Source organism: Orycteropus afer, unplaced genomic scaffold (assembly GCF_000298275.1).
Source record: "Orycteropus afer afer isolate SDZICR_OR568_19922 unplaced genomic scaffold, OryAfe1.0 scaffold00243, whole genome shotgun sequence".
In the NCBI taxonomy this organism is placed as follows: Eukaryota; Metazoa; Chordata; class Mammalia; order Tubulidentata; family Orycteropodidae; genus Orycteropus; species Orycteropus afer.
Window position 1 is genome coordinate 553,146 of NW_006921830.1, and position 14,305 is coordinate 567,450.

Here is a 14,305-nt window from a genome sequence, read left to right on the forward strand (position 1 = left end):
AAATCGTTGCCCTTAGACCTGGGCAAGACTGGCCTCTTTAGGAAGCTCCTCTTTGGCCCTCCTTGGGTTGTGCCCCACCTCATGAGAAGTCCAGCTCTCCTCTGCCCATTCCCCACAGTGCAGATACCTAAGGCCTGGAATTCCCTATCCGAAGGACCCCAAGCCCATTGCTAGGGCCCACATGGACCTCTCTCTTTGGTCTGCCCTGCCACAGGTAGACGGACTATACTATATAGACCCAAGGTTTGGCTAAGAGGAGGCTATTTGCAGGAGGATGCAAATGGAGTTTGGATGTGCAAACTAGGAAGTCCACATGAGTGTACATGAGGCTACTTGTTGTCAGGGGTGGGGAATAAAAGGGGCCCAGCTTAGAGGGTCAGTAGCCAAAAGCTAGTCTACCCACCACACCACATTCTGGTGCAGAATGCTGAGGATTCCAAGAAAACTCGAAATTTAAACCTGACCTTCCAGACAATCTGATGATATATCTGTCAAGGTAGAAGAATAGAACATATTTTATTTAACAGTTAGCTTGAGTTATGTTGTAAATATTTAAACAAAGGATATGTGGGCCTCTATTTGTACTCTTGCTTCAGGTCCTACATATGTTAGGGATGGACCTCCATAAAAACAAACTATTATCACTGAGATGAGTGATATGAAGGAGAAGGGCAGGGTGCTATGAGATTTTCGTTCCTAAAGGCCTAGCCTAATACAGGGGAGAAATGGTGTTGCAGAGACAGTGTTCCTAAGAAAGTCACATTAAAAGGAGACCAGTCAAGTCAGTAAGAACTGGCCATGCCCACGTGTGTGGAGAGGGTGGGGACTCCAGATGTCAGGAACAGCATATGCAAAGGCCCCAAGGCAGAAAAGAGGTGGACATGCTCATGAAACCAAAAACAAAAAAAGAAAAAAGATCAATGTAGCTAGAGAGTAGAAAACAAGGAAAGTAGGAAGAAAGGTGAAAAGTGATGTTGGAGAAGTCAGTAGTGTCCAGATCATGCAGAGTTTATAGGCCAAATTAAGGATTTGGGTTTTATTCTAAGAGCAGTGAGAAGCTAATAAAAGGTTTTCAGTGGGGACATGATGTGATAGGATATGTGTTTGAAAAGACCATTTTGGCTCTAATGTGGAGGGAGGTAAAAATGGAATCAGAGAGTCAGATTGCAGTATCCAATTTGAATTTGAGGGATATCTTAAGATACAGTCCCCAGGAAACAAACTCCAAGATGGAAACTTATGCACAGGTGGTTTACTGGGGAGGACTTTCAAAGGGAATGAGGAGGACTGGGCAAAGGGAAAAGTTGAATTGCCTTGCAGTTGTAGCAGAGACCTCAGCTGATGCATAGGAGCCCTGGAGCTAGGATGGACCTTCAGAGTTGCCAAATTTAGGCAAGCCCTTTATACCCTTGAAGGAGCTCCGGTGGCATAGTGGATAAAGCATTCGGCTGCTAACTGGAAGGTCAGTGGTTCAAACCCATCAGCTGCTTCATGTAAATCTTCTGTAAAGATTTACAGCCTTGGAAACCCAATGGGAGTCGACTATGAGTCAGAATTGACTAGATGGCAGTGAGTTTGGTTTTGGTTTGGTGCTGTGCCCTTGCATCAGTCAGCCATTGGACAGCTCCCTTTAGCCACTGACAATCCTCAGGGGAAGTACTAAGCTGTGAGCTATCAGCAGCCAACACAAAACAACTAGGACAATGAGCACATTGATGTAAAGAGGGTATCTCGCAGTGTACCACCACATTCACTATAGGGGTCTGTGAGGCATTCAAGGGCATAGCCCAGAGGGCTCCTGGGAAGGAGAAAATGCAGACTAGAGCAAGGCTGGTCACACCCTGCCCCCTGGTGGTGCTTTTTGGACACTGGGCCAGCTGGTGAGCCAGGTTAGGAGAAGAGCCCAGGAACTGAACAAGTGTAGCATATAAGGGGGAATCACCAGTGCAAGGAAATCCTTGTGGGAGCCCCTTATTCAGTCTGCCTAAAGCTAAAGAAGGAAGTAATGGTGGAGGTAGGGGGGAAGGGTTCAGAAATGTAGGATTCATGCATTCTTTCATTCAACCAACACTCGTTATAGGCCTGATACTGCTATAAGCCTAGGATTAAAAAAAATCTAAAGTTTGAGTCCTTCTCTCAAGAAGCTAACACTCTAGTGAAGATTATACAGATACATAAACAACTATAATAAAGTATGATAATTACAAATATATAGATATGCTCTGAGTGTAGAACCAGCACAGATCAGATAGACGTTCATTTAAATGGTGTGAAAATGGTGAGGTAGGGTCCTCTGACCTCCTCTAACTTCACAAGGGGAAAGAACAATTAAGAATAACCCAAGAGCAGCTCAAGCCTGATTCCTATGAGGTAGAAGTCAGACATACCTCCTCTCTCCAACCTTGTCACTGATTTTGACAGCAGCCGTCCCTCCCATAGCACTCTCTACTTGTCTGCTGGGTTTGATAATTTGTTGCAATGGCCACACAGAACTCACAGACAATACTCACAATTATGGGGTTTATTAGGGAAGTAGCAGGTTATAATTCAGAAACAGTTCTTTGATCAGGACAGCCTCTTCTCAGTCATGCCAGCAGACAGGCCTTTCTCTGGCCATGGGCCTCTCAGGCTGGCCTCTGCCCTACTCTGGCAAGTGTTACAAAGCTCTTTAGTTCCACCTATAAGTGCCAGAGGTAGCCACTCTTCCAGCAAGCCTCCTGCCCAAAGCACTCAGCCTTCTTGCTCTGGGGGCCAGGAAGCCCACCACGCTGTATCCTGCCAGTCTCCTGGTTTTGCTGCCTCTGCTGCCAGTTTCTCTGCCGCTGCTCCTCACAATCTCTAGCCATTTCCAGTGTTACAGCTGTCTCTGTCTCTGTCTCTCTCTCGCTCTCTCTCACTGTCCCTCTCCCTCTCTCTCCCCTTTTTTTTCTTTCTCTCTCTCCCTCTCTCTGTGTCTCCTGGCTCTAGAGGTTCTCAGCACAAGGATCCCAGGTCCAACGGATACTCTCCACTCTTAGCTCCTCTTTCTTGCTGGTGGTGAAGTCCCTGCTTCCCACCTCTGGGATGGCTCATTTTAAGCCTGATAGAATGGTAAAACTGACCAATCCCCTTGTTAAGGTTCCATATACCTTATTTGCATAGTCCCACCCCCACAAGGGTGCCATGCACCTTATTTGCATTATTAACAAGGTATCCCCTTGGGGGGGCAACAAGCACCTTATTTGTATAGTCCCACCCAGCAATTGTGTGAGAGTTACAAGACTATAGCAAGAAAGGCCATATAAAAGTGATCCATTGCACTGCAAAGGACAAACAGGAAAGGCTTCATGGAGGAGGTGATATTCAATCTGAATGCTGATGGGAGGAAAGGGTTCACAGAAGCTCTTGGAACTGCAGAGTTTAGTAGGTCTACCATATAGGAGAGAAGAGAGAAGAAGGCAAAATGGAGGTAAGGGTGATGAAGTTGGATAAATTGGAGTACATTATGAAAGGCATCAAATGCCATGTGATAGGGAGCATTGAAGGCTTTTACACCTGAGCATGATATGATCTAATTTATTTTTTAATGATAAATCAAGGAGACAGGTGCCATCCAAGCAGTTATTATCCAGTTGACTCTGACTCATGGCAATCCCATGTGTGTCAGAGTAGAACTGTGCTGCATAGGCTTTTCAATTGCTAGGGCTGTTTTTTTTTTGTTTTTTTTTTTTTTTTTGTAAATTGCCAGGCCTTTCTCCAGAAGCACCTCTAGATGGACTCCAAACAGTAATTTTTCGGCTAGCAGTTGAGCAAGTTAAGCATTTGCTCTACCCAGGGACTCCAGGAGACATCACAGGATTGCAGAAAAGAAAAACACAGAAACAAAACAAAACAAACTTGGCCTTTAGAGTCAGAAAGACTTGGATTCATTTTCCAATTCTGCTGGCCAGCTGTGTGATGATGAGCAAACGATTTAACCTCTGGAAGCCTCAGTATCCACATCTATAAAACAGGGTTGTTGTGAAGCTAAATGAGATTATGCCTGTAAAGCTGCTGGCACAGAGCCTGGCACCTAGCAAACACACAGTAAACATTATTAGTCTTAACTCTCCAGAGTGAAGCTGTGTACAGAGAGTGAAGCGTGGCTTGGTGGTAGGGACAGAGAGTAGTGCTTAGAGATCAGGGAGGCCAAGAGGCCTTGGAAGCTATCACCTAGAGCCAGGTAAGAGATGAGGCACTAAATAATGGACACAGATCTGAGAGTAAATTGTACAAATCCAGAGGTCCAAGTATCTAATTGTCTATGGAAGATAAGAAAAGAGTATTCTGCACTAATTCAGGTTCCTTCTAGGCCAAGAGGGTAGTCAGATTCACTGAGATTGGGAATAGGTGCAGGTTAATGGAAGAGAAGATTACCTTCGGGAGGCCAACCATGCTGTCACCAGCATGCATACTTTAGGCTTAAATGGTGGCCAAGAGGCAGCTGTTTGCAGCAGGGTAGGTATAGATAGAGCTTGGGTATAGGGACTGGGGAGAAAGTTCAAATGCATACAAATGAGGTTGAGTGCAGTATGGAGCCTGCAGGATGGGAAGAGATTGGGAGTTTTGAGGGGGGGCAATACCAAGGCTCCAGACCAGGTCTCCTGTACCACTGTGCTCCAGTACAAAACTGAGAAATTGAAGAATTGAGAATGTTTCTGTTGCACATGTCAGAAATCCATGTAAAATTAGCTTGAACAAGATGAGAAATTTATTGACTCCTCTAATTGAAGTCAAGGAGCTCTGGTGGTATAGTGGATAAGGCATTTGGCTGCTAACTGGAAGGTCAGAGGTTCAAACCCACAAGCTGGTTTGCAGAAGAAAGACAGGACAATCTACTTCTGTAAAGATTTACTGCCTCGGATGGGGGTCGCAATGAGTCAGAATCGACTCCATGGTGGTGTTTTGTTTTGTTTTGTTTTTCATAATTGAAGTCAGGAATTGGTTGCTGTCTATCCCTCTGCTTTCTCTAGGCTGGCTTTTTTCCTCAGGCAGCAGTGCCAAGCTGACCCCCAGCAGGTCCAAGTTTACATTCTGCCAGTTCAGCCACTTCAGCAGAAAGCGATTATTTCCAGGGGTTCCCAGAGAGGGGTTTCTTGCCTATCCCTGAACAGACAGACTGCTGTGGCCAGAGCAAGGAACACACAGATTGGCCAAGCAGGAAGCCTGCAACTGCAACCTGGAGGAATGGAGTCAGATCTATATGGCCACATAGATAAGGAAATGGTTCCCCAAAGAAAAACTGGGGTGCTATTACAGGAAAAGAGGAGCCCTGGTGGTGCAGTGGTAAAACATTTAGCTGCTAACCAAAAGATCGGCACCCACTAGCAGCTCCATGGGAGAAAGATGGGCCAGTCTGCTTTTGTAATGATTTACAGCTTTGAAAACCCTATGGGCCAGTTCTAGTCTGTCTTATAGGGTTGCTCTGAGTCAAAGTTGACAGGACACCAATGAGTTTAGTAACTAGAAAAGGGGGAATTGATGTTGGGCAGATGCTATTACCATAAACATGTTGAGTTTGAGGTGCTGTGGCACTTGGAGTGATTTCCAGTGGTGTCAAGTTGAAGACAGGTGTCTGGATAGAGATGTTGTTGTTGTTATTTGCCATCGAGTCGGCCCCGACTCATAGCGACCCCTCCTTGGGTTTCCGAGGCAGATAAAGCTTGGGAAATTACCCAGGACGTTATGGTGTTGTGTGGGGGCAGGTGAGATTGCATCAGATGAGATCTCCAGGGACATAAGAAGAAAATGACCAAGGCAGAGGCCCGACAAAAAGAGCTTGGTGTGGGAAAATACCACCAGTTCATGGTAAGGCAGAAAGGAGCCTTCATCATGGCAGAGACAAACAGGGGGTTGAGGGTTGGAACCTTGGAAAACAGAAAAACCTGGGGTTCAGAGAGTCCAGATCCCAGGAAAAAGGGAAAGACAATGCCCAACCCCTGAACTTCTGGATGTCCAGTCCCCATGTGTTCCCGCCCCCTGCCTCACCCCTCGTCCCCAGCTTGTTTGCCACCCAGTGTCTCCCAGTCGCTATCTCCAGGGAGCAAGAGTCCTCAAAGTTACATCATGTGCAGAGGGGCGAGGCTGAGCAAGGAAGGGGGGCGGGGAGGGAGCCTCGAGGAGGGGCCATGGAGCAGACTCAGTTCTCCAATGGGAGAGATGAGGCTGGGGGCCGGGGCAGGGCTGGGCGGGCTTGGAGCTTGGAGCCCCAGGGCCGGGGGCACTGGCCTGCTGGCAGGGCGGGGAGAGGGTCGCGGCCACCCTGCTGGGTTCCGCCTCTTGCGCCAGCCTGCCCGCCCGCCTCCTTTTTAAGCACCTCCCGCCCCAGCCCGAGCTCCCGCTCGCTTCGCCGCGCTCCCTTCTTCCCTGTTGTCCACATCTCCCCGGCTCCTCTCGGTTTTCGTGGCCACCCGGCTACCTCCGCCCAGGTGCCATGGCCGCTGTGTACCGCCCGGGCCTGCGGTGAGTGACCCCCAGTCCGGGGCCGACCCGCACCTTTCGCATTGGGCCCGTCAGTTTTACTCTCCTGATCGCCCGCTTCTGCCAGCTTTCCCATCCGCGGGGGAGAAGGCAGGGGACCCAGCGGCCAACCCGCCGTGCGTCTCTCCGGAGATCCGTGGCTGCCTGGCCGCTCCCGGCCTCCTTGCTTCCGTCCCCTCCTCCTCCCTCCCTTTCTTACTGGTCTCTGACCGCGCGATCTGTCTGCCACTCACAAAACTTCCTTCCCCCTCCTCGCTGTTGAGAGGACCCGGCTGAGCCCTATCTCGTTGTATTCTCTTTTCTTTCCCAGACTGAACTTTCAGATCCCTTGGAAGGGGCTCCCAGCCTGCACCCCAGGTTGCTGTGAGGAGCGTTAGGGCCCAGGGGTCAAGGGTGCTTGAGTCCCTGGGGTACAAAACTCAGAGTTCCCTTAAGAAGGTAGAAGGTAAACATCCATTCCCAGCCTTCAGAGACTGGAACCTGGCGGGAAGCCCAGTGCAGCCAGAGGGACCTGGGGCCTGGGAGGAAGGAAAGTAACGAGGGAGGAGGGGGCCAAGTTGCTTCATTTCTTATGGCTGACTTCTCTCATCTAGGATGGGAACTCTTAATGCCTTGTCTGTCTAAGCCTCTGCCTTCCTCTGCTTTTGTCCCAGAGTCTGGCCCTGACCCCATGCCTCCTCTACAAGCTAGTCCCACTTAGCCAGCTCTTGTGGGTGGTATCTGGAGAACAGGAAAGAGAAAAGGTCCACTGAGGGGACTTGTGGGGGTGTGAATGGGGGTAGCATCCCGAGCTGGGCTCCAGATGAAGAGAGACTCACTTTCTCCAAGACAAGTAGTGCCTGTAAAATTAATGTTGAGGGTTGGGAGAGGGGACACTTCTCTGAGGCAGGAACCCACACAGGTCCCACCAGCCCTTGTCCACTCTCCTGAGGCCACACTGGGTTCACATCCTGTTCCAACTGGTAGAAACCACCCCAGCTCCCACCCCACCCAGGCTTTAGCTTCCACAACCAAGAACAAGCAGCTTGCTCCCTTCCCTAGGCTTATACTCCTTGAGTATGAGTTTCCTCCCATCTGATGTCCCACCCCACCACCAACACCAAAGCTCTCAAGGCATGTGGCCTCTAGGAAGGAGCCAGGGGAGAAGCAGAACCACATGGCCTTTGGTGTATGGGGCAGTTTCTGGTGGGTGAGGCCCTGGCATAGAAGGAGTGCAACTTCGCTCTCTTGGCCTTTGCTCTCTCTGGATCACTCCACCCTGAGTCCAGTTCAATCAGAGCAGACCCTCTTCTCCCTCTCCCAGAGGTGTGAGAGGACAAATGACAGGGACCCTGCCTTCCTGAGAACTGGAGTATGAAGTCCAACCAGTGACACCCATTCCCAATAGTCAACTTTCCACACAGTTCAAAACTACCTACCCATTGGCAACATTTTACGCAATCCTGTTGACCCAGGTGGGTAGCAGCAGATCCAGTCCTAGGAATCCCAGCACCCAGTCACCCTCTCTCTGTGCAAGAGCCTAATTAGAGACCTGGGGCTAAGAGAGGACTATGTCACCTCAAAGAACTTGAGTTTCCTTGAGGCTTTCACAATCTTACAGCATACACACTAGAAGAAAAAAATAAAAACAGCTGCTATTTTAACTTATGAAAACTACACTTGGGAATGGAAAGAATAGGGCTAACAGCTTAAACACCAGACACATGAAGCTGTCACCTGGGCCCAGTATCTAGACATAGTTAACATGGGTATGAGCTGTACATGTTATAATAACATATCAGTGTGCCAACACAGACACTTCCACATAGCCAGGCCTGTGCCTCTATGCTCATTTAGCCAGACCAGTGTCACTAACTGGGGGATACCGTCATTAAGCCTCATAAAGGCCACAAGATACATGTGACCTGAGCCCATCCCCCATTCCAAATCTAACCTGCTGTTCATGCTGCCTGTATCCAGACATGCTTTAGCCCAGGCTTTTTGTCTGAGTAAAACAGCCCCACTTGCCCACCTTCCATAATAGCTTGGCTCATTATCTACCGTCTCTTCTTTTGCAGGCTTAGCTGGCATGTGCTGAGCCCCTGGGGCTTGTCATCATGCCGCAGCATCCAGACCCTTCGAGTACTCAGTGGAGATTTGGGCCAGCTGCCTACAGGGGTTCGAGACTTTGTGGAACGCAGTGCCCGCCTGTGCCAACCAGAGGGCATCCACATCTGTGATGGGACCGAGGCTGAGAATACTACCATACTGACTCTGCTAGAGCAACAGGGCCTCATCCGAAAGCTCCCCAAGTACAAAAATTGGTAAGCCCCTGGGCCCAGCAATTCCCGAGATGGGGGCAGCTACTTGAACTGAAGCCACTTTGGGTTTACCAAGAGAAGGCCAGATTTAACTGGACCATCCCAATGGAATCAGCAAGAATGAGAGCTTTGTGGGAAACAGAATGAGGAACTGGGATTGGTCTGTAATTTTATGTTATATGAAGAATCTGATCTAAATAAGAGCTTTAGTGATTTTTTTACCTTTGAGTCCAAATAGTTTTTGGTAGGGACTGAGGCTCCAGGAGGGCTGAGGTCATGAGAAACTACTGCTTAGACAAGACAAAACACAATGGAAGGATCTGAGATGCTGTTGGATGGGATGGGAGAAAATAGGCTAATACAAGGACCTGGAATCAAAGTTGGACCTGAACAAGTGGGTGTGGGTGGGGATGAGGGAGATCTGCTGGCCACCATCTTCCTGATACACTCCTTTTCCCCAGCTGGCTGGCCCGCACAGACCCCAAGGATGTGGCACGAGTAGAGAGCAAGACAGTGATTGTAACTCCTTCTAAACGGGACACAGTGCCCCTCCCGGCTGGTGGGGCCCGTGGACAGCTGGGCAACTGGATGTCCCCTGCTGAGTTCCAACGAGCTGTGGATGAGAGGTTTCCAGGCTGCATGCAAGGTACCCAGTGCAGGGACACAGAGGCATGGCATTCGAGGTATGAACAGGGTTGGAACACTTCATCCAGGTGATGTTCTTCTCCACAGGCCGCACCATGTACGTGCTTCCATTCAGCATGGGTCCGGTGGGCTCCCCACTCTCCCGCATAGGGGTGCAGCTCACTGACTCAGCCTATGTGGTGGCAAGCATGCGTATTATGACCCGGCTGGGGACACCTGTTCTTCATGCCCTTGGAGATGGCGACTTTGTCAAGTGTTTGCACTCTGTGGGCCAGCCCCTTACTGGGCAAGGTGAGCACCTGCTCTGCCCGGGGAAGAACACAGAGGTCTTCTTGCACTCATAGGGAACCCCAAATCCTACTCATCTGGAGACCCTAAGAACCCATCCTCTATGAAAACCTAATTCCAAAGATCCAAGGCAAAATAGTCTGGGCTGGGACTGAGGCTGTTTGCAGAGCAGTGTTTACAAGATTAAGAAAAGTCCATGTCAATAGGTAGAGGCATGGGAGCTGGTGGATAATATGAGGTGGGGCTTTAGTCACCCCTTGGCACCACCACACTTCCCAAGTATCTCTCCTGCCAATACCTGATACCTCTGGCCCCTGACACCCCTGTTCCTGATACCCCTGCCAGCAGCCCCATGACCCCATTGTCCCCAGGGGAGCCAGTGAGCCAGTGGCCGTGCAACCCAGAGAAAACCCTGATTGGCCACGTGCCCGACCAGCGGGAGATCGTTTCCTTCGGCAGCGGCTATGGTGGCAACTCCCTGCTGGGCAAGAAGTGCTTTGCCCTGCGCATCGCCTCTCGGCTGGCCCGTGATGAGGGCTGGCTGGCGGAGCACATGCTGGTGAGGGCCCGGTGAGGGTCTGGGCAGCTATGGGGGGTGGGGCCAAGGTAGGGCCTGGCTGGTCTGCCTTAGCCTTGCCTCCCACCTGCCATGTGGTACCAGGCTGGTGGGCAGGGACTCTGCTCAAAACTTTGACCCCAGGCTGCTGAATGTGGAGCTCTCCCTTGCTGCCACCCCAGGCTTGGTGGCAAGGTGGTGCTCCAGTCAACACTGGCCATCCTTGTTGATTCCTAGCTGTCCTTCCCCGTGCACACAGTGCCCTGACCTCTGGTGACCAACTCTTTGTTTCCTGTCTCCCCAACCTGCAGATCTTGGGTATTACCAACCCTGCGGGAAAGAAGCGCTACGTGGCCGCTGCCTTCCCCAGTGCCTGTGGCAAGACGAACCTGGCCATGATGCGGCCCGCACTGCCAGGCTGGAAAGTGGAGTGTGTGGGAGATGATATCGCCTGGATGAGGTTTGACAGCGAAGGTGAGAGGCCCATGGACCATGTTCTAAGTTCTGGCTCTTGCCATTACATAGGAGCCCCTCATCCATGGCTCATAGTAAGTTTTGCCAGTGAGAGCTTTTCCTGAGCAGACCCTGTCCCATACATTTCAGTAGCCCAGCCACCCTACAGACAGAGCCTTTCCCCACAAACCAGCTCAGGGCAAGGAGGGGTGGAGCAGGACCTTCCCTGGCCTCACTTCTCATCTTGTCCTGGTTGGTCCTTCCTATCTTTCACCTCTCCTGACAGGTCAACTCCGGGCCATCAACCCTGAGAACGGCTTCTTTGGGGTGGCCCCTGGCACCTCTGCCACCACCAATCCCAATGCCATGGCAACAATCCAGAGTAACACTCTCTTCACCAATGTGGCTGAGACCAGTGATGGTGGTGTGTACTGGGAAGGCATTGACCAGCCTCTTTCCCCTGGTGTTACTGTGACCACCTGGCTAGGCAAACCCTGGAAACCCGGTATGTTGGATGGGGGAAGTCATGACACAGCCCTCAGGGCTTAGCACCTTAATGGGGTGAAAGCCTTCTCTACAACCTGCAGCCATCTTCCAGGATGTCTGGGAAGCACAGGAAGTTGTGAATGTTTGCAGTTTTCCTACCCCTAGCAAGATCACAATTCATGTCCTAACTCCACTGCTTATTGGCTTTGTGACTTGGCTGAGTGCTTAACCTTCCTAAGCTTCAGTTTCCCCATTAGTTGAATAGGGGTAATTAGTATAGTACCTGTCTCATGAGGTTGTTGAAGAATTAAATTAGACAATGCAGGCAAACGGATTAACAGTGCTAAATGCATAGTAAAACCCATTGCCATCAAGTTGATTCCAACTCATAGCAACCCTACAGGACAGAGAGTTTCCAAGACTATAAATCTGTATGGAAGCAGATTGCCACATCTTTCTCCCATGGATTAGATGGTGGGTTCAAACTGCCAACCTTTCACTTAGTAGCTAAGCACTTTAGCCATTGTTCTCAGGGCCCTGTGAAATATAAGAATAAAAAAGAAAGACTGGTTTGAAAATTATTACAAAAAGAATTGGGCTCAAACTACACCCCATAAAGTTTGACCTATTAGGGAAGGAGGAAGCCTGTCTCCTACTCTGCCTCCCCTCAACACTTGGCTCCCATCATCCTCTGTATAATAACTATTATCTAATGGTCATTATTATTACCTTCTCCCTGTCCCTTCAGTACATACACCCCAATCTTTCTTCCAAACCAAGTCACACCAGCACTTTAACCTTTCCCAGAAGCTAGTCTCTCAACCTTATCATTTCCCCAGGACGCCCCATCCTACCCCCAGCCCCACACTCTGGACCTTCATCTTTTGGTGGCCTCCTGTAGTCAGCGCCCAGAGACTTAGGAACATGAGCAAAGAAAAGCATGGCAGGGGAGGGAGTCTTGTAGTTGCTGAAGCCTATATTTGAGTGGTCCAGGCTGGCCTCACAGTTACCCTCCTTATCTAATCACCCTTAGTTTTCTCTAACACCATCATTAAGCCCCCTCAGCCTTCCCACCCAACTGAGAACTCCAAGTTACATTAATCTCTCGCCACAGGCTAGTTCTTCAACCCTTTCATCATCTCTAGAGTGAGGGATATAACTAGGGCACCTTCTGCTCAGCTTCAGTTTCCAGAACAATACCCTGTGCTAGGGTCCTGAATGGGGGCAGATGGAAGTACAAGGGAAAAGTGTCAGATAAGATGGCTTTTATCTGAGAGGGGAGGCAGGAGCTTGGGGGTAGGGGGGTCGGGCAGAAAGGGGCTGGCTCTGTGACTCCCCTACCCCCATGTCTGCTTAGCAAACTCCAGTGGAGAAGACTCAGTGTCCATTCATATGGTGAGGCCCCGATCCTTCTCCAGGGAACCTGAAGTTGCTAAATGACCTCAGCTCCTGCCCAGGTTATGCCCCTGTTTGAATTCTTCAAGTTCTACTACTCCATCAGAGTCTGAGCAGGGCCAGGGAAATCACCCCAATTCTCTTAGCTTTAAAATCGATGCCTGTTTGCATTTTGATAGCTCAGGAGATTCTGTCCTCCTGTTTGCTGATGGAAAGTCAATTGGCTAAAATATTGACTTGATAGTCTCACTTTTTGTGCTAGGTTTGGGTGTTTATTTAAATAATAATCCTGTAAATAAATAGTTTCTGGGGGAAAATTCTATAATAGACTTACGCCAATATCTAAATCCATTCCCTTGAGCCCTGGTCAATGCTGAGTGGCTAAATATTGCCATAAACATTAGTTCCTTGATGAACCCTGATTCCCTTCCCATTCTTGTCCCACATAGCTCAGCTGGGAGCACTGTGATAGATAAATAACATGCCTATCTTTTGGGAAAAATGGCTCCATTTTCCCTGCTCCTTACTACATAGGTTTCAGGGAGCTGATGAGACAAAAAGCAATTGTGCAAGAGTACATGCATGTGCATGTGTGTGTTAGGGGCAGACGTGCCCTTGGAAGTACTAACCTTTGCATTTTCTTTGCCAGGTGACAAGGAGCCCTGTGCACATCCCAACTCTCGCTTTTGTGCCCCGGCTCGCCAGTGCCCCATCATGGACCCAGCTTGGGAGGCCCCTGAGGGGGTCCCCATTGATGCCATCATCTTTGGAGGCCGAAGACCCAAAGGTAAACAATGTGTGAATTCCATGCCTTAGAGGGCTGACTTCTCGGTAAAGGGTCTGGCTCTAGATCTAGGCCGTCTTCTCTCCTGTATTTCAAGCTCAGGAAGCCTTAGCTTGGATTCCCAGAGTTTTCCCCTGGCGGATGCAAAACTGAGGGAGACATGGGGTCAGAAAAGGGGAGAGATGAGATTCTAGGAAAGAGAGATTAGGAGTCCAGATCACCAGAAGAGATGAAGTGAAGATCCAAAGGAAAGGGCTGCCTGTGACCCTGTGCATTGGTGTTCTAGGGGTACCCCTGGTGTATGAGGCCTTCAGCTGGCGCCACGGGGTATTTGTGGGCAGCGCCATGCGCTCTGAGTCTACTGCTGCAGCTGAACACAAAGGTGAGCACCCTCTCCATTGCTCCCTCCCTTCTGTGTGCTCACATCATCCTACCTCCCTTCCTGAGCCAAATTTTCTTTCTGCCCATGCCTAGCATCTTTAATGATCTGCCTTCCTTCCCAGTTCTGTCTTTGCTCCATCAATCCCATCTCTTCACCCTGCCCTGAGAATAGTTCATAATATTTCATAACTTCCTCCAGTTGGGTACCCTTCCCTTTCCCAGTAAAGAGGAAGATTTTTTCCTTATACTGTTTCCCTCTCTAGGGAAGATCATCATGCATGATCCATTTGCTATGCGGCCCTTTTTCGGCTACAACTTTGGACACTACCTAGGACACTGGCTGAGCATGGAGGGGCGCAAGGGGGTCCGGTTGCCTCGCATCTTCCATGTCAACTGGTTCCGGCGTGATGAGGCAGGCCGCTTCCTGTGGCCAGGCTTTGGAGAGAACGCTCGTGTGCTAGACTGGATCTGCCGACGGCTTGAGGGAGAGGACAGTGCCCAAGAGACACCTATTGGGCT

The 14,305-nt window shown here is 49.9% G+C and overlaps 1 protein-coding gene across 1 annotated transcript in view; it reads left to right on the plus strand.

Annotated features, from left to right (window-relative positions):
- The first annotated feature begins 6,448 nt into the window (after window positions 1–6,448).
- Window positions 6,449–14,305, plus strand: part of PCK2 (phosphoenolpyruvate carboxykinase 2, mitochondrial) — a 17,148-nt gene continuing 9,291 nt past the window's right edge. The window contains exons 1-10 of the mRNA XM_007949251.2: window positions 6,449–6,480; window positions 8,556–8,801; window positions 9,260–9,444; window positions 9,531–9,734; window positions 10,103–10,290; window positions 10,599–10,761; window positions 11,027–11,245; window positions 13,271–13,408; window positions 13,692–13,787; window positions 14,050–14,302. Of these exons, the coding sequence (XP_007947442.1) occupies window positions 6,452–6,480; window positions 8,556–8,801; window positions 9,260–9,444; window positions 9,531–9,734; window positions 10,103–10,290; window positions 10,599–10,761; window positions 11,027–11,245; window positions 13,271–13,408; window positions 13,692–13,787; window positions 14,050–14,302 (1,721 nt within the window). The 5' untranslated portion in view covers window positions 6,449–6,451. The remainder of the gene's footprint in view (window positions 6,481–8,555; window positions 8,802–9,259; window positions 9,445–9,530; window positions 9,735–10,102; window positions 10,291–10,598; window positions 10,762–11,026; window positions 11,246–13,270; window positions 13,409–13,691; window positions 13,788–14,049; window positions 14,303–14,305) is intronic.